Raw genomic sequence first — 24,715 nt, 5'->3', positions numbered from 1 at the left:
AAAAGTACAACATTTGTGTAGGATGACTCGTATAATATAATGTATAGGTTGCCTCTTGGAGAGTTTTCCATACATTTTTGTTGCCTGCTTAGGGTGGGAGATAGGATTGCTTTAACTGTTGTCTTTACCATCTTTTGCCTGTCCATTGTTTTATTACCTGTAGTGTCTTGCAATTTAATCTTGGTTATAACTTTACGTCTTACTTGTATACTCATGAAGCAATAGAGTTATTTCCTAATATCCAAAAACTTGGAATGGCTTAGGAGCCATAATATCCATTTGGATTTTACCTGAGTTAGGCCCCTTACTAGATTTAACCTGATTTAGATTAGCTGATGATTCAAAGATATGACCTGATCTGTAAGGTCAGGGCAAATGCATCAGATGTGCATGCTTGATACAGTCACTTCTCAGCATCTAAAGAGTTAAATATTATAAAACCCATAATGCAGATTTGGGTGTTGCCTTGAGTACTACCCCTAATATAAAGATCTGACATGGAACCTGGCTTATAACTTGAAGGTAGTTCCACCTTTAGCCATGGAATGCAATACAGGTGTTATTAATATTTTCCAAATAGTGTTTCTGCCTAATGTTATTTCACAGACAAAGACAGTGCTGTTCTGCAGGCATCATAGTTGTTTCATGGAAAATCTTTGTATTACAGCTTCACACAGTTGCTGCAGTCTCATATTCATAGATGCTTACCTTTTCTTTTGAAGCTTCGTTTCTCACAGCATTTTGTTGTTACTGTATCAGAATGCAGCAAATCATGTCTACTCTTTTCATGTATTTACCCAGTTTCTGTTACGATAAAAGAATAGAAAAATTGAATTGTTATTGGATACAACTAATACTTATTTTCTTATATAAGTGATAATTGGAACAACCTGTGGTTAATTGGAACATAAAATAGGACCTTTTGTATGATTGTTTGCTGCAGAAAAGAGAACTTGGGCATCTGCTACTGAGGAGAACTTTATCTGCATTGATTGCTGCCCAAATTGATAATTAAGTGATGCGTGCATTGCTGTTTTCTTGACAGAGGAGCGACGTCGTAAAGGGATATTTCAGCGTACCCTGGCCTACCCTCTGGCATTGCTGTTGCTGCTCGCATTAACCGGCACTGCTGTTGTCATAGTTGGCCTCAACACTTTACAGTTACTTGTTGGCATCAAAGCCTTGCCACTGGCTTCAGCCCCTGCTATACTAGGAGAAGCTCAGCAGGGAAAGGTGGGTTTAGGGGACTCTTATTGAGGGGTATATTAATCTTGTCATATTCTCTTTTATGACAGAGTGTGAGCAGCAGCACTGCTCCCTCCTTCCCTAAGATTTCCTCTTGCAAGAGGCAAGGTTTATATTAATCTCCTCCTCCATCATATTCTCTTTTAAGATAGATAAGACAACAACTTGCTGTAGCAGTAGAATTGGGTGCCATGAAGAAAGTACTTCTCTGTACATAATTTGTTTTAACAGGTGTGACGGTATGTACTGCAATATCCCATCTACCTAATTATTTATTGCTAGTTGCATTATCAGCTATATACTTGGCTACTTGGCTATGTGATCACGTGACATTGAAATTTTGTCAGTTCCTTCACTTTTATCAGATATTTATGAAATGAACATGGAATTGATACTCGTGCAACATTTTCATTAACTTTAATATGTATAATTACTTAAATTCATGATTGTAGCTTAATGAAATGGATAATTTATCATTAAAGATTTTCTGTAAAGTTCTCATCCACAGAAACTACTGAAATGTCCTGGTACATCATAAAAGTACCAATATGCACCATATAAGTAGACCAGTATATCATTAATACCATACCCCTCTCCCTAGAAGGGCTGAGCAAAGACAGGTGTACCAGTATATCAGTAAAACTACACACCTCTACCTAGAAGAGCTGAGCAGATACATGTGCACCAGTAGATTGATAATACCACAGACCTTTAAAGAGAAGGGTTTTGCAGATACTGAAAAAGGAATGATTGGTAGTTCACTCCATGATTTTATAGCTTCACTCTCAAAGCTTTAGATTATGCCAATTTATTGTGATATAAGTTTCTGATTGCCTTTTCATGTATAACAGTTATAACAGTATCATTCAATCTTTTCATATTATCAACATTATGCACTAAGAATACTCAAATAATAATAGTTTCTTTTCACATGGTAATTACTGTCCAGCACAGAACGCAGGCATATTGAAAAGATTGGTAATTTTAAGTGTTTTAATTTTGAGCTTATCATTTTAGACAAACATGGATGATGTTATAGGGCATTCCATTTGTTACAGTCTTAGGTTAGATTATTTTAAGTTCATTCATAATTACATATTTCTGATGAAAATATAGTTACAGCTACTCACATTCCATACAGCGCTCCGTACTTCTGTCAGTGCTGGGCCCAGTTGGTGCTGTGTTGGAGGTTGTGCTTATCTTGTACCTGATTGCTGCATCCCTGCTGGGCTGCTACTCTCTACCCCTTATAGCCAAGATCCGTCCCCGACCACGAGACACCCCAATGGTGCATGTCATTGCAAATTGCGTTGTGGTACTAATACTTTCAAGTGCTTTGCCTCTCCTGGCTAGAACACTTGGTAAGTGGATGGGACTCGAGAGAAAGCCATGTGAATATTGGTATTGTAAATGAGGAATCACTCTTTTACAGAATTTCGTTATTGCTAGCGGGGTTGAAAATGGACAGAAATATTTAGTTTTAGAGGTATTCATTACCATTGTGATTAAAAATGATGTAAAAATAGAGTATCTTATATTCACTTATCAATTATAGCACTAGCAGATAAGCGAGGAGATTTTATATCTTATATTCACTCATCAATTATAGCATGAGCAGATTATTGAGGAGATTTTAGAGAAAAAAGAAATTTTATGCTACATTTTAGGTATATGATTAAGTTAATACAGAGGCCTTAAGGAAGTTATAGCTTTTTACTGTGGATATTGTTAAGGGCTGGAGAAGTGAGAGTTAAGAGTATTGTTAAAGCTTTTATTAATGAAGCAGTTCTTGGACAGAGTAAGCAATGATGATAGTGGTTTAAGGTACGTATGGGAACTTTCGTGATCATTTAAATCTCCATTTTCCTTAATATTTTATTCATATGCTTGTATTTTTCTAGCAGTAGTTCAGTTGCTTACTCATTTTTGCCAGGGATCACCAACTTTGACCTGTTGGGAGACTTTGGCAAGATCAGTTGGTTGGGGAACTTCTGGATAGTGTTAGGCTACAATGTCTTGTTTGCCACTGCTGCAGCATGGTGCTTGGTCAAGAAGTTTACAGCAACCATTAGACATGAGATATACATCAGGTGAGTGAGTTTGTGTGCAAAAGCCAAATGGTGATAGAGTTATTCTGCATGTCTGATTTTATTCTGTGATTGAAAACAGTCTGAAAATTGTGTGTACTTATGGAGAGAATGAGCTGAGAAAGCTTTATTAAAAAGACTTGTGTCAAAAGTAAAGGGGGCAAGGAAGAAACCTAGATGGAAATAGAAGAATGGTATGAAGGAGGGTTTCGTTTTTTTGGGACTAGAACATTCAGGAGGGTGAGGGGCACTCTTTGGGTGCTGTGAATTGATATGGTGTATGGGGGAAAGTGTACTGTAAATGGGTTGAACCAGGGCAACTATAGTGTTCAAGATAAACCATGGAGTAATATGTGGTGCTTGCATGTGTATATACCTTGCTGATGTGGGAAACAGCGATATTTATAATGAATAAATAAATTACACATGACAGCCAGAGACTTGAGTGTGAACGAATGTGGCCTTTTGTCCTTTTCTAGTACTACCTCGTGCTGTTTCATGTGTGATGGGGTGGCAACGGGAATGAATAAAGGCAGCAAGTATGAATTATGTGCATGTGTATATATGTGTGGATATATGTGTATGTGTTAAAATGTATAGGTATGTATATGTGCGTGTGTGGACGTGGATGTATATACGTGTATGTGGGTGGGTTGGGCCATTCTTTCATCTGTTTCTTTGAGCTACCTCACTAACGCGGGAGACTGACAGAGTATAATAAATAAGTAAATAATATATATATATATATATATATATATATATATATATATATATATATATCTTTCTTTCTTTCATACTATTCGCCATTTCCCGCATTAGCGAGGTAGCATTGAGAACAGAGGACTGGGCCTTTGAGGGAATATCCTCACCTGGCCCCCTTCTCTGTTCCCTCTTTTGGAAAATTACAAAAAAAAGCGAGAGGGGTTTTATATATATATATATATATATTTTCTTTCAAACTATTCGCCATTTCCCGCATTAGCGAGGTAGCGTTAAGAACAGAGGACTGGGCCTTTGAGGGAATACCCTCACCTGGCCCAATTCTCTGTTCCTTCTTTTGGGGAAAAAAAAAAACCGAGAGGGGAGGATTTCCAGCCCCCCGCTCCCTCCCCTTTTAGTCGCCTTCTACGACACGCAGGGAATACGTGGGAGTATTCTTAATCCCCTATCCCCAGGGATAATATATAATATATATATATATATATATATATATATTATATATATATATATATTTTTTTTTTTTTTTTTCATACTATTGCATTTCCGCAATGCGAGGTAGTTAGACAGGACTGGGCCTTTGAGGAATACCCTCACCTGGCCCTCTCGTTCCTTCTTTGGAAGGTAGCGCAAGGAAACAGACGAAAGAAATGGCCCAACCCACCCCATACACATGCCTTGATTCAATCCACTGACAGCACGTCAACCCCGGTATACCACATCGCTCCAATTCACTCTATTTTTTGCCCTCCTTTCACCCTCCTGCATGTTCAGGCCCCGATCACACAAAATCTTTTTCACTCCATCTTTCCACCTCCAATTTGGTCTCCCTCTTCTCCTCGTTCCCTCCACCTCCGACACATATATCCTCTTGGTCAATCTTTCCTCACTCATTCTCTCCATGTGACCAAACCATTTCAAAACACCCTCTTCTGCTCTCTCAACCACGCTCTTTTTATTTCCACACACCTCTCTTACCCTTACGTTACTTACTCGATCAAACCACCTCACACCACACATTGTCCTCAAACATCTCATTTGCAGCACCTCCATCCTCCTGCGCACAACTCTATCCATAGTCCACGCCTCGCAACCATACAACGTTGTTGGAACCACTATTCCTTCAAACATACCCATTTTTGCTTTCCGAGATAATGTTCTCGACTTCCACACATTCTTCAAGGCTCCCAGAATTTTCGCCCCCTCCCCCACCCTATGATCCACTTCCGCTTCCATGGTTCCATCCGCTGCCAGATCCACTCCCAGATATCTAAAACACTTCACTTCCTCCAAGGTTATTAGGTACAGTAGGGTTGAGGGTCAATTCAATTGGGAGGTGAGTTTGAATGGAGAAATATATATATATATATATATATATATATATATATATATATATATATACATTTCATTTTTTTTTTTTTTTTTAATACTATTCACCATTTCCCGCAATAGCGAGGTAGCATTATGAACAGAGGACTGGGCCTTTATGTATTCCCTGCATGTCGTAGAAGGTAATGTAGAGGGGTAGGAGTGGGTGGCTGGAAATCCTCCCTTCCTGTATTACTTTCCAAAAGAAGGAACAGAACAAGCAGCCAAGTGAGGAATTTTCCCTCTAAAGCTCTGCCATCTGTTCTTGACTTTACGCTTCCTCACTCATACAGGAAATGGCAGGCATGTATGATTTTTTTCCATTTATTTTCCCCATTTACGAAGTAGCATCAGGGACAGATGACCAAGCCTTAAAGGAGAAAATCCACACTTGACCCCCTTCTCTGTTACTTTGGAAGGTAAAACAGGAGGGAAGGATTTCTAGTATCCCATTCCCACCCTTTTAGTTGCCTTCTGTAACATGCAGGGTACACTTAGACAGTATTTTTTCTCCACTATCCCCTGGGATAATATGTATACATACATACATATACATGCATCACTATCTTTAGATGTAGAGTGATACAGTTAATTGGTTGTTTACTGCCTGTCTTTAAAGTCATTTATGTTTGTTTTATAAGTTCAGCTACATATATGTCTTTTATATTGTACAATTCATTTTATTAGATATTATAATTCAGTTTTTGAACATGAAGAAATCATGTTTATCTTTTTAAACAGGAATTAACATAAACTAGAAAAACTTTTATTTCGTAGGTTCAAGCTCCTGGCTATGTCACTTGTGAAGCGTGATACCTTCAAGCTGCCTGCACAGGTCATGAATGGAAGCATGATGAATCCAGGGAACATCAAAGAGGAGTAGAAGCCTGGAATGAGGTATAGAGACCCAAATTTGACTTAACTGTGATCCATATGAGAGAGAACAGAATCTTGCTTATACATACAATATATGAGATCATCTACAAATTGTCAGAGGAGTGTCTTTTGGTTTAAAATCTTTTCCTACATACTCTTGGGAAGAGGTGCATGTATGAACAACTCTATTAAAGTATGTGTCAGCCCATGTGGTGTACAGGTGTATAGTTGAAGGTATTGAAGATTTTAAGCTGATGGGCATAAAGCAGGAGTGGAATATACCTTAATCAAACATTAGAGTTGTAATAATTGGAGAATAGTGGATCAAAGATGTTAATGTTCAGGGATATATTGTAAATATATTAGTATAACTTGCAGATATTTGGCAGAAAAGTATAAGATACTGACAGAAGATGGACAGCAAGGTAATTAGGTTAAGAAACAGTTATAAAACTTTCATACAGTATTATGTGGGGATTGGCATGGAACTAAAGAATTTTAGGCAGGAAATTAGTTATGGAAATTCTGATTCACATATTGGTTTAATTCTACATTTTCCACATTCAAAGCAGGATGGTACATGGAGGACCTTCTAACACTTAGGTTGTTGACCCCCTCCACATTTTCATACCAAAAACATAATAACAGTACTTGAAGCATTTTCTAAAGAACTCTGCTTATTGCTTTGATTTGCCAACATTTATAAGATTAAGAATGCATGAAGTGAATAGGGATTTCCTCAGTAACCAAGGGTAAATATAATTTGGTAAGGATGAAAATTGAAAGAAACAAGTAGAAAAAAATGTTTTAAATTTTATTCCAAGGATAGTGTGGGACACCATAGAAAATATATGTCAGACTGTAAAGCTTATTTCAGGTGAATGTGGCCGAAGAAAGAACCAATTTTGGAAGTAAGCACATCTGCCACTGTAGTGCTTCCATGGGTAACTGAGGCCAACCAGCCTACCACTTAGATTAATTTTTGAATGTAGTCCACTCATTAAAGGAAGGCAGTGTGTAGAATTAGGAACTCCCAGTTCAGCAAAATTAATATCCACATGAGATACTCCCCTGTATGGACTTAACTCACTCTACGGAAATGGGAATGAGCTAATTGATAATAGATTGAAAATTTGTACGTGTTAAAGTTTGAAATGCGTTTTATTTCTGCTGAAACAAAATGGGAACGTGCACAATGTGTAGGAAACTAATAAGATTTAGAGAAATCGCTGTTTGTCTTGACTTTATCATCACAAGATTCTCTTAGTAATATCAGTAAAATAATAATATCAGTAAATTTTCTCCTCATTTATTCAGTCAATCCAAGGAGCTATGGCAATACTTGGTGAAATATATCAATATAATTTTTGAATTTGTTTTCATAAGCAAATTAAGTAGTGGGTACTTTGTTGTTTTCAAACCCAAAATGAATTTAGACAGACATGATCGAAAGCTAGCAATATTTGTCTTTTTGTAAGGCCATAGGGATAACTTCATCATATGCAAGAATTTTTTTTTATGAATTATACAGCTGTAGGACCTTACTTATGGGGCTTCTGCAGGTATAAGGCAGTGCTCCAATCAGGAGCAGGGAAATGATGGACTCCTTTTGTGATTATCAAATTTGAAATGAGTTTATTTCATAACATGGTCCAGGCCCCATTCTGGTGAAAATCATAACCCAAATTAAGTCTTGTTGGATCACTGTGTAGTGGAACCAGGATGAGTTATGAGTAAAGAACAACTATATTCACATTATACTTCATTATTATTGATAGATATGGTGTACATGTAATGTGGTTTCCTAGTTTGTTATTTGTACATATACCCCAAAAACAAATGACCAGTCATCTCTCTCTTCAAGGTATTTGGAAATTTAATTTATGTAAACAGTGAACACTTTAAGGGTAGTATTATTATGAATGAATTTTTAACATTTAAAGTCTTTGGTATATGTTATTATGACAAGCCTTTTTAGTACCAGTCATTGTAGAAGGTTCACACAAACACGCCCATTTATATATAATGTTTTTGTATGTTCACTCCATTTCCTGCATTAGCAAGGTAGTGCCTGGAACAGATGAAGAAATTGTCTCATTTGCTCACATCCACAACCTAGCTGTCTTGTGTAATGTATTGAGACCATAGCTCCCCATCCACAACCAGGGTTCACACACTTTTATATGGTTTCCCTGAACTGCCTCATATGTTGCAGTTCAGTCTTTTGAGAGCATGTCATCTCCTGTATATCATATTGCTGTGGAGGGATGTCTGATCATTATCTTGTGGAGGCTAAGGTGGAGATTTGTATGGGTTTTCAGAAAAGAAGAGTGAATGTTGGGGTGAAGAGGGTGGTGAGAGTAAGTGAGCTTGGGAAGGAGACTTGTGTGAGGAAGTACCAGGAGAGACTGAGTACAGAATGGAAAAAGGTGAGAACAATGGAAGTAAGGGGAGTGGGGGAGGAATGGGATGTATTTAGGGAATCAGTGATGGATTGCACAAGAGATGCTTGTGGCATGAGAGAGTGGGAGATGGGTTGATTAGAAAGGGTAGTGAGTGGTGGGATGAAGAAGTAAGATTATTAGTGAAAGAGAAGAGAGAGGCATTTGGACGATTTTTGCAGGGAAAAAATGCAATTGAGTGGGAGATGTATAAAAGAAAGAGACAGGAGGTCAAGAGAAAGGTGCAAGAGGTGAAAAAAAGGGCAAATGAGAGTTGGGGTGAGAGAGTGTCATTAAATTTTAGGGAGAATAAAAAGATGTTCTGGAAGGAGGTAAATAAAGTGCGTAAGACAAGGGAGCAAATGGGAACTTCAGTGAAGGGCGCAAATGGGGAGGTGATAACAAGTAGTGATGATGTGAGAAGGAGATGGAGTGAGTATTTTGAAGGTTTGTTGAATGTGTTTGATGATAGAGTGGCAGATATAGGGTGTTTTGGTCGAGGTGGTGTGCAAAGTGAGAGGGTTAGGGAAAATGATTTGGTAAACAGAGAAGAGGTAGTAAAAGCTTTGCGGAAGATGAAAGTCGGCAAGGCAGCAGGTTTGGATGGTATTGCAGTGGAATTTATTAAAAAAGGGGGTGACTGTATTATTGACTGGTTGGTAAGGTTATTTAATGTATGTATGACTCATGGTGAGGTGCCTGAGGATTGGCGGAATGCTTGCAGAGTGCCATTGTACAAAGGCAAAGGGGATAAGAGTGAGTGCTCAGATTAGAGAGGTATAAGTTTGTTGAGTATTCCTGGTAAATTATATGGGAGGGTATTGATTGAGAGGGTGAAGGCATGTACAGAGCATCAGATTGGGGAAGAGCAGTGTGGTTACAGAAGTGGTAGAGGATGTGTGGATCAGGTGTTTGCTTTGAAGAATGTATGTGAGAAATACTTAGAAAAGCAAATGGATTTGTATGTAGCATTTATGGATCTAGAGAAGGCATATGATAGAGTTGATAGAGATGCTCTGTGGAAGGTATTAAGAATATATGGTGTGGGAGGCAAGTTGTTAGAAGCAGTGAAAAGTTTTTATCGAGGATGTAAGGCATTTGTACGTGTAGGAAGAGAGGAAAGTGATTGGTTCTCAGTGAATGTAGGTTTGCGGCAGGGATGTGTGATGTCTCCATGGTTGTTTAATTTGTTTATGGATGGGGTTGTTAGGGAGGTGAATGCAAGAGTTTTGGAAAGAGGGGCAAGTATGAAGTTTGTTGGGGATGAGAGAGCTTGGGAAGTGAGTCAGTTGTTGTTCGCTGATGATACAGCGCTGGTGGCTGATCCATGTGAGAAACTGCAGTAGCTGGTGACTGAGTTTGGTAAAGTGTGTGAAAGAAGAAAGTTAAGAGTAAATGTGAATAAGAGCAAGGTTATTAGGTACAGTAGGGTTGAGGGTCAAGTCAATTGGGAGGTAAGTTTGAATGGAGAAAAACTGGAGGAAGTAAAGTGTTTTAGATATCTGGGAGTGGATCTGGCAGCGGATGGAACCATGGAAGCGGTAGTGGATGATAGGGTGGGGGAGGGGGCGAAAATTCTGGGAGCCTTGAAGAATGTATGGAAGTCGAGAACATTATCTCGGAAAGCAAAAATGGGTATGTTTGAAGGAATAGTGGTTCCAACAATGTTGTATGGTTGGGCCGTTTCTTTCGTCTGTTTCCTTGCGCTACCTCGCAAACGCGAGAGACAGCGACAAAGCAAAAAAAAAAAATTACTCTATCGTGTGCATGCCTTACGCATTCTTAGATATGAAGACCCTGAGCTCCCAAAGTCTTTTCCACTCCATCCTCTTATCTCTAATTTGGCTTTCCCTTCTTGTCCCCTCTACTTCTAGCATAGATACTCTTTGTCAATTTCTTCCTGTGTGAGCTCTGTCATTATACCCACTTCAGCTCTCTCAAGCATACTCTTATCACAACACTTCTCTCTAGCCTATTATTTCTTACTTGATCAACTCTCCTCACACCATATATTGCCTTCTCACAATTCAGTTCCAACACATTCACTCTCTTTTTTTCTTATTTCATACTTGTTTGCCATTTTCCACAATAGTAAGATAGTGTCAGGAACAGACAAAGAAAAGGCCTCATTTGCCCATATGCACTCTCCAGCTATTGTGTGACAGCTGAAGAATGGCTGAGCAAATGAGGTCTTGTTGATTGTTGATGCTACTTTGCTCATGTAAGAAATGGTAAACAAGTATTGAAGACTATGAGGAGGATGAATGTTTGGAAATAAAATACCTGACAATACATTGTGTGATGGGGATTGATTGAGTAGAAATGATAGGGAAGAGAGAAGTGTGGTAATAAATATAAGTATTTGAATGATAATCGTGGTTAAGATTAGGAAAGTTGAGTTTCATCTTGCTTTTATTTTCTTAAGTTTTAGGATTGATGTTCTCAAAATGAGAAGGGAGATCTAAAACAAAAAAATAATCAATACAGTTTGTACTAATTCATAATTGAACAACAAATTTTAGTCCATCACTCATGTTACTGCTATGTGTATTTAAATTGTTTATTATTAAATTCCATTTTCTTATAAGTAAATAATTCCAAATTACATTTGCAGATGTCTTGGATTTATGGATGAAAATGATAGATCAGTTAGTATTTGAATGGGCAAGAAATATTTTAAAGTATTTCATTGACCCCATTGATACTTTAGAGCACTTTTTCATGGCAGAACATAGAGAAAAATGTCACTTTAATAAACAGACTGGTGTGAATATCTGTAATTGTGTGTGGCTATGAAAAATTTACATAGCAGTTCACATCACAGAAGTCATACAGCCTCATGGATTCAAGCTTGAATTTGGGTTTAGTGTCACTTCCTGACAAAAAAAAAAAAAAAAAAAGATACATAACTATCAGGCATAAACGTTAAAGCTAACAGGTTTAGGGCTTTATTTTGTTTAGTGTTAGAGAGAGATGCAAGTGTACAGTGCCAATGTAATATTTATTATATGCAGAGCTTACATATAGTTTTTGTGGAGAAAACAAGTATTTTGTGAAGTGGTTTGTATGTTAGGTCTTCTTCTTGGAGGTGATTTAGATGGTATATAGAGAATAACCGAACTAGAAAGCCAAATGGTCATTGAACATGTGATGAATGGTTCACTCTAGATATTGATGGCATTCTTTTGAGAAGGTAGATGCTCAGTAGTTGGCTTTGTGTGGACTGTTTCTTTGTTGATGCCCATAATATTGTTTTAACATTAATGCATGTTAACTAATGTCATCTAGGCCAGAACTGGTACTGAAATTGCTGTTCACTGCCATGTGGTTACCATAATTCCTATTATTTACTTTTTTTTTTCTTACCCCTGAATGGATGACTTATTTGAAGGCCAGATGATCTGTTTCCAAATGTTTTTATTTCAACCAAAGAATTCTGTAAAAATCTTAGCAATAGATTTTTTTTTTTTTTACTCCAATTGCATTCATATACCATGCTTTTTATATTTGCTCAAATATTGTACGGTGACTTTTGTGCTCTGTTTTCACTTGCAGATTATTTTTGTCCTAGTTCTTTTGTTGTTATTTTTATCCTATGTAGCAGTATTGTTATTTCTAAGCTAATTAAATAGAAGGGGTATTAATTGTAAACCATTATTACATAGATTTTTTTTTGTATCATACTTTATATATATATATTTGTTTTGTAAATGTGTAAGATACTTTATTGCTTTTATGAGCATTAGATAGTTTAGTTATGTTTGGGTAATTTTTGTGGTTTAATAAGAAGACAGCATGTTCTTTTTCTTTTCTGTCTGTTTTTTCCTGTATTTGGCATGCAAATTGGAAGTACTTCAGTCAGACTGACATGTTTTGCTAGGTTAATGGATAGCCAGTCATATTGAAAACCCAATCAAGAAAACAGAAGTGTCTGCTCAGTTAAGCAGAAAATGGTTACCCCATGCCTTACCAAGTAAGGGCAACCCATTTAAAAGACGAACCTGCTTTGATGCAATGTCACTCTCGGGTACTGATTCATTCTTAGCCATTTTTCAAACTGTCCAGGCCCCATTTAACATGTTAAAAATATTTATCTCAGTAGTACAGGAAAGAAAGTATCTTACATTTTTGTGAACTATGGTAGTAGGGTTCATGGAAAGGAGGGTTACTTTTTGTCCTGATCATAAAGTTTGCAACATATGAAGAATTTAGAAAAGTTGTAGCTGGGTTGATAAATTATTATTTGAGTTGTCCAGATTTGCTCATTATGATATGTTTATTACAAGTTGGTTAGCCAAAGGTACCCTGATAATTTGAAGTTGGATAAATTTCAGTAGCATAACCTTACAGTAGATATGAAAGCAGTTTTATTGAAAAGTCTATTGTGGCAGTATGTAAATCATCATTGTGCTACTTTCGTTAATTTAACATGGAACTGGAACTGGGTATGCAGTATCACAGAAAGCAGACTTATATTTATTAATGTGGCATGACTTTTGTTGTGTACCTGCCATTACTGTAAAGATAATGGTAAATTGCATAGGATGATAGAATGTGAAAGGAATAAGTGCTCAGTATATGGGGATGGAAATGGTAATATCTTCAGGAAGGAAATATAAACAAGGTGGCTGCAAGAGGAATTTAGGGGGAAGTGAAACAGGTTATTGGGGTAATATGTGTTAGGCTTTGGTGGAACAGACTGCTCTGAGAAGCTTGATGTAAGGATATGGATAGAAGACGAGCAGTTAAAAAGATGATTAATTATTTATGCCCCAGGATAATTATTTCAATATGCCAATGCAATAGATTCAAATTGCATGGAAAATTAATTGATCCTAAACCTGATAACTGGATGAAAGAAGTTTTTGGTCTGTATGAAAGTAAAATTAACAAAGAATTACAAAGGATAAGTCCACTTAGCTTAATAGGATTTTAATTATATTGGAATTATTACTGAACCCTTTATAGGTGAAGGGAAGAGAACATATAGGGAGGAATTTTGATTTTAGAGTGATTGAGAAAAAAGAGCACAGTATAATAATGATTAAGAAAGACATAAGGTAAGGTTATCAGGATGGGACTTTGGGATATTCTGACCCTCTGTGTAATGTCACCATGGTTTAATATTATGGAATGGGCTTTCTGTAAGGTGAGAGCAAGTTGAAGTGACTATGGTGTTTGGGTTAATAATGATGGAGCTGACTATGGTGTTTAGATGTATAATGATGGTGTTTAGGTAAATAATCATGGAGTTAAGTGGATGTTACCATAGTTACTTTGTGCTGCTGCTGATGGTTTGTTTGCTGAATCAGAACATGAGCAGTAACCTGCTGTGATATTAACAGGAGATAATGTAAATGTAAGTAAAGAATTTTCTAAGATTGGTAATTGCAGATTAATGGTACTTTCATTACAGATTTAAAACTTGTCAATGAGATTTATCTAACTGTAACAGTCAGTTAGGGAAGATGTGCAGTTGAGGGTATAAGGAGATGAAGTTGACTGGAAGAGAGATGGATCAGTACAGAGAGAATTGATAAGTGCAGTTGGTATTGGAATTTCAGATAAGATACTTTGGGAATAATTTTTCATTTTTTTTTTGAGTGGAGTTGTGAATGATGTTAGTCCTACGTAACAAATCTATGCTAGCAAGGTATGTTGAGAAACATTTTTCATACGGATGTTTATGTTTAGCATGTTAGACTTAGTTAAGAATGCATGTAATGTGATTGAATCAAGAAACTTCTCATTCTTGATCCACCACTTGTAAGTAAGAACGGTTTGTAGTAGTACAGTCTTGTATATGTCGTCAGAAAAACGGATTGTAATGAAGGAAAAACTGAAATTGGGAACTGAAAAGTGATATTGATAACAAGGGATTCCCTTATGGATAATTGTGGATGTACGTAATTAATTATGTCCTGAGTGTGGTTTGTTTTGTCTACATACCACAGTTTTTCTTCCTCTCTGGACTGGCAGGTTGTCTGTTATCCAGCACCTTTTTGCATTTGAGGAGAGATTGCCCCTGATCACTTTTACTTGACATTAGTACAAATTTATTTTGTTGCTCACAGTGACTACCAAGTTGCCTCAGTAGAAATTCTTAGTGGCGTTGACATTTATATTTTCCGTCCAAGCTATGGTTCATGTCATCTCAGAAGGCCAAAAGATGCATTTTTTCTGAAAAATTTCAGTTTAGTTATTCGTCTTGTTTCATTGCATCTTATGTGGAATGTTCAAGTTCTTACCAAGTGTGTGTGGAAGATTTTTAGTACATTCATTTTGATCAAATACTATTTTTTTTTCCAAGATTACCTTTGTCTCTTTTTCTCATCAACTCTTTTACCAATTTTCATGCAGTGGATAAAGTTCATACAGCCCATAAAATTGGGAATTATGTATTTATTGTATCCTAGGACCAATTTCTACGAAGGAGCTCTGGTGTTACCCAGGACATTTTTAGGCTTGTGCAGGTCAAGGCTGCACTATTTCTAGTAGCAGGGAAGTATAGACTCCTCTGAAGTGAGAACTTTTTTTTTTTTTTTTTTTTTTTTTTTGAGGAGCTTGTATTTACAATGGTACAGCCTTGCCAAAGGTGACTTTACTTGCAGTGAAAACTTGATAGGCATGGTACAGGAAATGAGTTGATGGGGATAAATAGAGTCTGGAAAAAAAATAATAGTATACATAATTGCAATGATTGTAATCAGAAAATCATGAACACTTAGGTAGTGTAAAACTAAACTTTACATTGAGGTTGAGAGGATGGAACATTTCAAGACCCATTACTTGGCTGAAATCTTTAGATTATCTAGTCTGATTTAAGAGAATTTTTCTTTTTATAGTTTTGGCTTTTACTTAGGTGTAAATACAGAGTGTAAGTGATGCTTTTGTTGAGACTTATGGAGTCATGAAAGACAAATATTTTAAATATTTTGAGCTTCTGATATAAAAATATATTTTATACAGGTGCTTTACTTTTGGCCTCAAGAAGGCATTAGCAATACCTGCACTTACTCTACTGTCATTTTAGAGCTGAGACTATTGTATTTATTCTCTGTACTGTAAAGATTGTAGGTCAAAGAATGACTTGGTTAATTATGCATTCTATTCTTAGGATAATTATCCTTTAACATTATGCTAGTCTAAATCAGGTTATTACCAAATACAGACACGTTTGTTATTTAGATATGAATATATTTACTGTATATTTACCCTACACTCGAAAGGAACACACTTCTTAATTGGTATGCAGATTTATCAGATCAAAATTTTCCAAATGCATAGGTAAAACTTTCAATTGTAAAAGTTGGCAGCTTAACTTTTTCGAACTGTTGGTTCACTTAACTCGATTTTGAGTCGCTGTGTTCTTATTCATCATTGAAAGTAACCAGTGTCTTGCCTGGGGAGTGTTTTCCCTGTTTTGGCATGTTGCATGTTTCTAGTCAATAACTACATTAATTCTTCTTTAGATATAACTTATTCACTGCAACTGTTATGATTACATTACAGTAATTTATTGTCTGTCCAGTGCAGAAGTGGTGTGTATAAGAAAAAAAAAAAAAAATTGAATTGTTGGTCTCTGCCTCAAGGCAGGGGGTAGTGATGCTGTTTCCTTTGGGGTGGGGTGGCGCCAGGAATGGATTATATAGAGCAAGTATGAAAATGTATGTATGAAGGTTAGCAAGTATGAATATGTATGTATATGTGCGTGTATGTATATATATATGTTTATATGAGTGGATCGGCCATTCCTCGTCCGTTTCAAGGTGCTACCTTGCTGATGTGGGAAACGGCAATCGTGTAAAAAATATATATATATATATATATATATATATATATATATATATATATATATATTCATACATATTTGCCATTTCCTGTGTTACTGAGGTAGCGTTAAGAACAGAGGACTATATATATATATATATATATATATATATATATATATATATATATATATATATAATTCCCTGGGGATAGGGGAGAAAGAATACTTCCCACATATTCCCTGCGTGTCGTATAAGGCAACTAAAAAGGGAAGGAGCGGGGGGCTGGAAATCCTCCCCTCTCATTTTTTTTTAATTTTCCAAAAGAAGGAACAGAGAACGGGGCCAGGTGAGGATATTCCCTGTTCTTAATGCTACCTTGCTAATGCGGTAAATGGCGAATAGTTTGAAAGAAAAAGAATATATATATATATATATATATATATATATATATATACAGCCATTAATGCATCTGGTAACATCCCATGCATTGCTATCAGATGCTGGAACCTTAGTATTTCCCGTATACTGCACAGTGTATGTGATGAGGAGGCCTGGAAGCTTATATGAGATCTGCATCCTCTTTCTGTAATAATTTGAATTAGTAACTCTTTTACAAAATGATGCATAATACTGATGAAGAACCTCTAGTAATCATATTTGTTACAAAAGACTTTCAAAATTACTGTATATTTCACTAATTATGCATGATAGTACTTATAAGGTACCTCTTACTCCTGGCAGCAGAGTAGCTTGAGTTAAAGGGCACTTGGCACTCTTTTCAGTGTTTCAACTGGTTGGAATTTATATCATTTTATCCTGAAAAATATTTTTAAGAATTTTGAAAATCTTTCATATACAGTACAGGTGGATGTTGAGATTACTGCAAAGGATCAGTTTACCTTGCAACTAGATATGTCACAGACTGACTCAACAGAATGCAAGTTAGTGTCTACCTCCATTGCATATAAAAGGTTTACCAATTTGTTAAGCTTCAGTTTGATTGTTAGTTAAGAGAAATCAGTATTTATTAAGAGAGTGTGAGATGGGGGTTAGGAAAACCAATACATGCTGAGACAGTGAGATAAAGGAGCTCAAGGATTGCATTCACACATTATTGTTTTTAGCTTGTACAGTGTTAGAAGTGGCAACTGGCAAATCAAAAGGCTAGGGAGTTGGTGTGATTCCCAAATTGGGAGAGGTGTAATTATTCATTCATTTTGAAAAAACTGATATTGATTGGGTATGCCTGGGACATCCATTTATCGAGTTGCTCAGAAGCCAATTTTGTTTAAAAAGTTGGGTTTTCATCTGACTGGTTAAGATGCCTTTCCTATGAGTACATCTAGTTTGTATATTCCAAAATAATTAAAGATAATTTTTTTGTATACTGGATCTTAAAGTTTTGAAGAAGCATACAAAGCAGACGGATAGAGTGATTTGAGTGGGCAATAGATTCAAAGGTCATAATGTATCATATGCTCTTACAATGCTTGTGTATCATTTATCATGGCAACTGCTTTCTGTAAATGTAGGAAAGGGATGAAAAGTAAATGCAGGGATACCTCGTTCAAACCAGATACAATATAGAGCTCTTGACTTCTTTTGCAATTCTTTTAATGTAGTGAATTCAAATTATCTGGTCTTATCCTCCTCTTTTTTTGTATGTTTGCTCAGCCAATGATGAATGGTGTATGTGAAATGCTCAGCATTGCTTTGCTTCTTCACTTTAAACATATGTGGAATGCTTGATTTCACTCCCCTTTCATTAATTTAAAGAATATTTGTGAATTGTTTATACCAATAATGACAGGAAAATTATTTGCAAGTGATTGTGCTTCAAATACACCAAAGATAATGTGAAAAGTTATCGCTTTGAATGTTGAAATGGAAGTGCTAACGAGACTGGAAGCAGGTGGGGGCAAGTTAATGCACAAGTTATGCTTTAAACTTGCCGTATCATCCCACAGAACAATTATGAGAAGTGCTGATAAAGCTCACAACAGGACCGCCAATTCATTAACAGCTAAGATGTTAACCCTATATAGTGGAACTTATTAGTAACACATGAAAGCAGGTAAAGCATGTTGGTGGAAACCAGACTCAGCACTATATGCCCAATTGATCCATTATATATCTCTCTCATAGCTATCAAATGTCAGGAATATATCTCCATATACACACACACACATTATAGTGTCCCTGTTGAAAGCACTTTGTCCATCAATTCATCTTGAGTGTTCAACTGGGTATCCCTGTATTTTGTTCCAGTACATTACTGTAAATGCTGATAGCAGTTCAGTATGAGGGTCAAACAGATCATTTCAACTGCTGATGATTCTGCAAGGCCAGTCTTTCCAATGGCTGATATGGAGGAGGGGAAAATGTTTTTTTTTTTGGAAAGAATGTAGGGTAATTTTGAGTTTTCATGAAAGTAGGTAGGAGACAGGAAAGAATTTTGCTGTAAGAAAAAGGGAACTTCAGCTCGTACTTTTCAAGACAAAACCTTTGTATTGCACAAATGTTGTACCCACTTAATTTTAATGTCTGCCTTACAAATGTGACTGATTTTATATGGTCTTAAACATAAGGCCATCTATTATATTGCTCATAAAAGTTGGACAATATGTTAAATCCATATCTTGCTGTAAGTTTTCAAGGATGCCTCTTAAGTGACCTAGATCATTATTCTTAAGAAGTAGCCTGATCACACTATGTATGTATTGTAAATGTTTGTATGATCAGGCTTCCTTTATTTTTGTTCTTACTTCATGTTGTGAACTAAGTCTTTGACAAATTGTCTGTCTTTGTCCAATTGTTAGGTACTCTTTAACGTTCCCAGTCATTGTATTGTAACGTGCCAGCTGAGTGAATGCATACTATCTGAACCTAACTGCATTACCTTTAGATTTTCAGAAAAACAGTTGTGATATCTATGGTATTTGATACCAGTAAGGATTATTCAAACAATGAATGATAGATATGAATTGCCTGGAGAAATTATCGTTTTTGACTTGAAATGCTTCACTCTGAGGTGGCTACAGTTTAGTGTTTAAGGCATGCAATATTTGATGCAGCACCTTTTACATATGTGCATTGTAATCTGTGTCTGTCAACTTTTTGGTGTCTGAAAATGTGGAGATTTGACTGTGTATTATGTGCTGTGGTAGTTGTTAAGGAAATCCATCAAATTTTAGTTTTCTACATCTATTTATAAGAACTTTTAAGGAGGGAGTATTTTATACCCATGACCAAAGTCAGATTGCACTAGATTTAGCATGCTAACATTTTGGGGCATTTCATTTGAAAACCTGTATTGTAGTTACTAATTTTACAACCACATTATCTTTGTTGAGCCCTGGTAATATGATTTATCAAATAAGAACTGCAGATCCATTGATGAAAGCCCATGTTACAATACTACAAGAAATTTGATGAAAATTGATATGAAGTGATCTCCATGTTACAAGAGATCACATTTTGGAAAGTCCTAAATTTTTTGTGGTCAATATGAGGTGAACTGTTTTTTGACCAATTTTGGGCTGGTAGTGCTCTTGTGGTTTATAATCAAAATGTGGTGTAACTTAACGGGACCACTGTCTACCTTTTTAATTTTTCCTAAGTTTGAATGTTTTATATTGAATATTTTCTTGCAAATTTGGGAAGTACTTATGAAAAATCTCCTACCTGTAAAGTTTCAGAATAGTACAGTACCTGTATTAAGCGTATTAAGCAACTTTTCATAATGCTACTGCCTTCAGCTGTGTGGTTAAAGAATTTCAACCATTTTGATTGAAAGTACTGTAGATACTTACCTACTGGTTGCAATAGGACTGTTTAAGGTAAATCATAAACATATATCTGCATATTGGAAATTACCCATGAATTATTACAAGCCAAATCTCTGTTCTTGTGTTACTATAGGCGTAATTCTCCGGCATGAAAATGTTTTAACAAAATATATATTTAAGTATTCTAGTACGGTTAAGTGTTGCAGGAGTAATTCTTATAGAATAATGTTACTCAAAAATGTTGTGCAAGCTGGTTATTTCCTATCACCTTTTCATAACTTTTGTTACATTGCAGAAGCACAGCAACATCAGTCATGACTGCTGGATATTTTTCAAGTTTTATCATATTTTGACAGGTAAACAGCAAGTGAAACTTTTTCATGAGGTATAGACATGCAACATAAGTTAATCATTACAAGTAGGGAGTGTAAACATGACCAGTGACACCTGTTACAGGTATTCGAAGTTTCTGTATATCATTTATTTAAGTTCAGTAAGATAGCTGTGAGTAAGTGATTCATGTATATATATATTGTAGACTTGTACAGTGAAAAAATAAACTGTTGGAAGTATTAAAGTCTTTCTAATCAAGAACAAGAGAGAACATTTGGTTTGTACTATACTGATACAAATATGTACAATAACAACAACCACATACACATTATATCAGAACTACAACACTATATAGAATGTACAAAACATTACATCAACACCCTTCACTACATTTTGTGCATGCATCTTATTTGTATGTAGAAAGGCATATACACACAAAACAAAGTAACTGACAAATGCTGACCACAATTACGAAGTCATGTATATTAAAGCACTTGTAATTGAAAATTCAAAAATATGTGTGACAACAGGAATTAAACTTCAAAACTGAAAAGCTATTTCCTACATTCTAAGAATACCTCACCAGGAACCATTATGACTCCACCATGGCTCATAAGTCTAACAAAATAAAATACAACCCATGCACACTAAATATGGTGCAAACTCATGAAAACTCTGGTAATATTTCTTGCAACTAAACCATTTAAACAAAATGATTCCTCTGTCAGCATGCCCAATATATGTTTTAGGATACTATCATGGACCACAAGGGTATGTGTTTCTTGCCTTTCTACATACAAAATCAGTATTAAAAAACAGACGTACTAGTTACAAAACCAATGTCAATAATACAACATACATACAAGTTCATGACATACGAAAAGATGCTGTTAAGGTTCCATGAACAACCCAGCACCTCAAAATCTGATGACTAACCGGAATTCCTTTTATGAGTCTTTATAATTGCAATAATCAAGAAAATTGGTTGGATAAAATGATTAGTATATTCAATTGCTACTGTCCAGGATCAGAAGCTAACCTCAAAATCAATTTTTTTGATCAGGATACAATGAAATGGCTAACATGACTACAACTGAGTACTGTGAATGGTCACTAATTCTGAGGCTGCTTAAGAACACAAACATTTATTGGTTATACTACATCTCTAGGTTAGTAACAATTACTGCTTAACTGTGCTAAAAATTAAGCAACTGAAAAAACTTACACACTGTAATGGGGGCCCACAACAAGAATTCCTTTCCTGTTATATATAAATAGGTAATACCACCACAACCAACAACCAGACTCTCAACCCTTACCCTCCAACAGCCAGCCTTAAAAGATACTGCTTTTTGCACACAAACACTGCATAAAAGGATTACCTGGTGCACATTGATCTCATCCTGCTTGAGCTTTTTCTCCACTTTATCACGCAAGTCCTTTGAAATGCAGATGACCTTACAATCACAACATCCCAGCACTACAAGAGTAAATATAAACATGAAGCCATACATCATCCAATTAGAAAACTGGCTTCCTGAATACAGAATGTCAACATCCCTACAGAAATCCACTGTTACCCTAACTTAAGTGAGACATGATTACAACTTGTACCCTCATATTACCCTAGATGATCAACTACTAAACAATAAAATACCAACCATTCTTGGTATCACATAAGACACACATATGACATTCACTTCCCATGTCACAAACACCATACTGGGTACCATACTGGGTATCACATCTGACATACAAATGACATTTGCTTACCAAATCACAAAACCATACAGGGTACCACGTATGACTCGTACATGGCATTCACCTTCCACACCACAAACATTAATAGAAAAACCATTAACAAAGTAAACATTCTCATAACACTTACTGTTACCAATTTCAGGCAAGAAACTAAATCCAGTATCCTCTATAAAAATTCATGAGATCCACCTTAAATTATACCTCATCTGTTTGGTCAACTACCATCAAAGGCAAAAATAAGAAAACTATAAAACAATCAGCAGATGCTTTGTTACCATAAACATCAGCACCTTCATGACAGAACGAAATACAATCAATACAATCCCAACTCAGCATGCAAGACAATCAAATCTACTCAAGAGTACTTACCCCTCCCATCCAAGCCTATTCATAACTATCCAGCAACCTCCACATAAAGAAAAAGCTCTCCCCCTTCCCTTACGCTTCACCAACCTATACTTGAGAGTAAGGGGTGACCTGATCACAACCTTTAAGTTTTTAGACTTGATTGATGGCACAGACAGTGAACCATTCCTTGAAAGATGTAGGGATGGGACAAACAAAGGACGCAGCATGAAATTAAGCAACAAACTAGTTAATAATGTGTCAAGAAATACTATTATATAATAAAAGTGATTGAATGAAACAAAATGAATGAAGATATGGTAAATTCAGATAGCATGCATACATTAAAAGAGTTGAATGATACTAAAGAATGTTCAAGAGAGGGTGCCCCTTAAGCGTAAATCTCCTCTGCACAGTACAAATAGATGATATCGATATAATTCACCCTTTAAAATCTGTGTTCAGGACACCAACCCTACTCTCTGACATAACACAGTTTCAACTTATCATAAGACCCCTTTAATCCTAAAATGCAATTTCCACACTGCTGACAGCACATGGTTACTACTAAACTTAATTGTATTTGTAACTGAAAAGAAGAAGGCTTATAATGTTTCCTAATTAATGCAGTATATAAAATGGTACTCCTTATGTCTGTCTATATGCAAGACCAGCTAAAGGTTACCTGTAGCCTGCCACGAAGTGTATTCTTTAGGAGGATTAATCCTAGCTTCTGAACTAATTCCTCTACTTATAAATATGATGTTCAGCAATTTGTATATTGTCTATTCAGGTTTGCCACAAATGATGCATCACATGAATATCATAACTGATGCCAATGACATGATAATGAGCATTCCTATTCAGGGAATTAAGTGCCAATCACAAGATATGAAATACATACACTAGAAATTTTAGTATCTATACAAACTGCACCTGTTACTCCAACACGGGCCTCAACAACTTGACACCACTTACCTCCTGCTCTACCTTACAGCTCCAGCACCACCTGAGTCAGTACAAAAATTTGAAGTCACTAGATAGATACACAGACTCAATGTAAAGTGCTTTACTACATTAACTGACTTACCTGTGAAACTGTACAATTACCATCTAAGCAAGCTAAACCCCTGTGCTCCTTCATTACTTCTTACCTCCATGTCAAAATGCCCTGATGATTGCATATTTCCTCAGAACCAAAATCAAAAGTCCTTCCAACAACACAGCCCTCCAGAACACCCTTACTATCTTCTAAACAAAACCAATATCACAGTACACACATCGATCTTGCTTCTGCCCCTGCCCTACTCCTTATTGTCTCGCAACTACGCCCCAGCTCCCTCCAGGCTCCTTAGTCCAACAAGCTTCTCAGTGTCACTCTGGAAGGTAAACTAAGCTGGAACGTCGTTCCAACAATCTTCATTGACTCAAGAACATCTACACAACTCTCATTAAGTCTTCCTCATGAGTATTCTTGCACCATACTATGGGGGCTTATAAGAAAAGGTACTTCACTCTCAAACATTACTACAATACGACCGTTCATATTTCTGTATTCTATCTGCATTTACCATACCCTCATTCATTTTATTCCATTCATCTACAACTTGCATGCTATAAAAGTGTTTTCACACCTTCCTTGACAAGTTTCTCATTCAATTTTAGGTTACGTCCTCTGGTTGTTCTATCTCTACATCTCTCGAAAAAAAAGGACAAACAAGATAATCCTATCACCTTTCAATCACCTATCAATAAGTGCTTAAGACACTGGCCCTAACAACTCTTCATCCAACTCCTGGACCACACCCATCAGTTTCAGAAGAGGCTACAGCAACATCCTTGTTACAGTCACCCCATACTACCACAGATCCCTCATCCCCAGAGTTCCAGTTCAACACCACAATCATGCTCATCCCAACTGAGCTTTTACCAACCACAAGAAGAGCCCCAATCTACTGGCTGGAAAATCATCAACAAAAAGT

The 24,715-nt window shown here is 36.3% G+C and overlaps 1 protein-coding gene across 2 annotated transcripts in view; it reads left to right on the top strand.

The window, feature by feature from the left end:
* The window catches only part of lili (LMBR1-like protein), a 67,853-nt gene extending 46,982 nt beyond the window's left edge, over window positions 1-20,871 (top strand). For both annotated transcript variants that reach the window (XM_071667715.1, XM_071667716.1), the window contains 4 exons: window positions 1,046-1,233; window positions 2,387-2,606; window positions 3,179-3,335; window positions 6,195-20,871. In XM_071667715.1, the coding sequence (XP_071523816.1) occupies window positions 1,046-1,233; window positions 2,387-2,606; window positions 3,179-3,335; window positions 6,195-6,300 (671 nt within the window). In that variant the 3' untranslated portion in view covers window positions 6,301-20,871. The remainder of the gene's footprint in view (window positions 1-1,045; window positions 1,234-2,386; window positions 2,607-3,178; window positions 3,336-6,194) is intronic.
* Window positions 20,872-24,715: the final 3,844 nt, after the last annotated feature.

This window comes from Panulirus ornatus, chromosome 12 (genome assembly GCF_036320965.1).
Source record: "Panulirus ornatus isolate Po-2019 chromosome 12, ASM3632096v1, whole genome shotgun sequence".
Lineage (NCBI taxonomy): Eukaryota > Metazoa > Arthropoda > Malacostraca > Decapoda > Palinuridae > Panulirus > Panulirus ornatus.
This window is presented reverse-complemented; position numbering and strand designations above follow the sequence as displayed.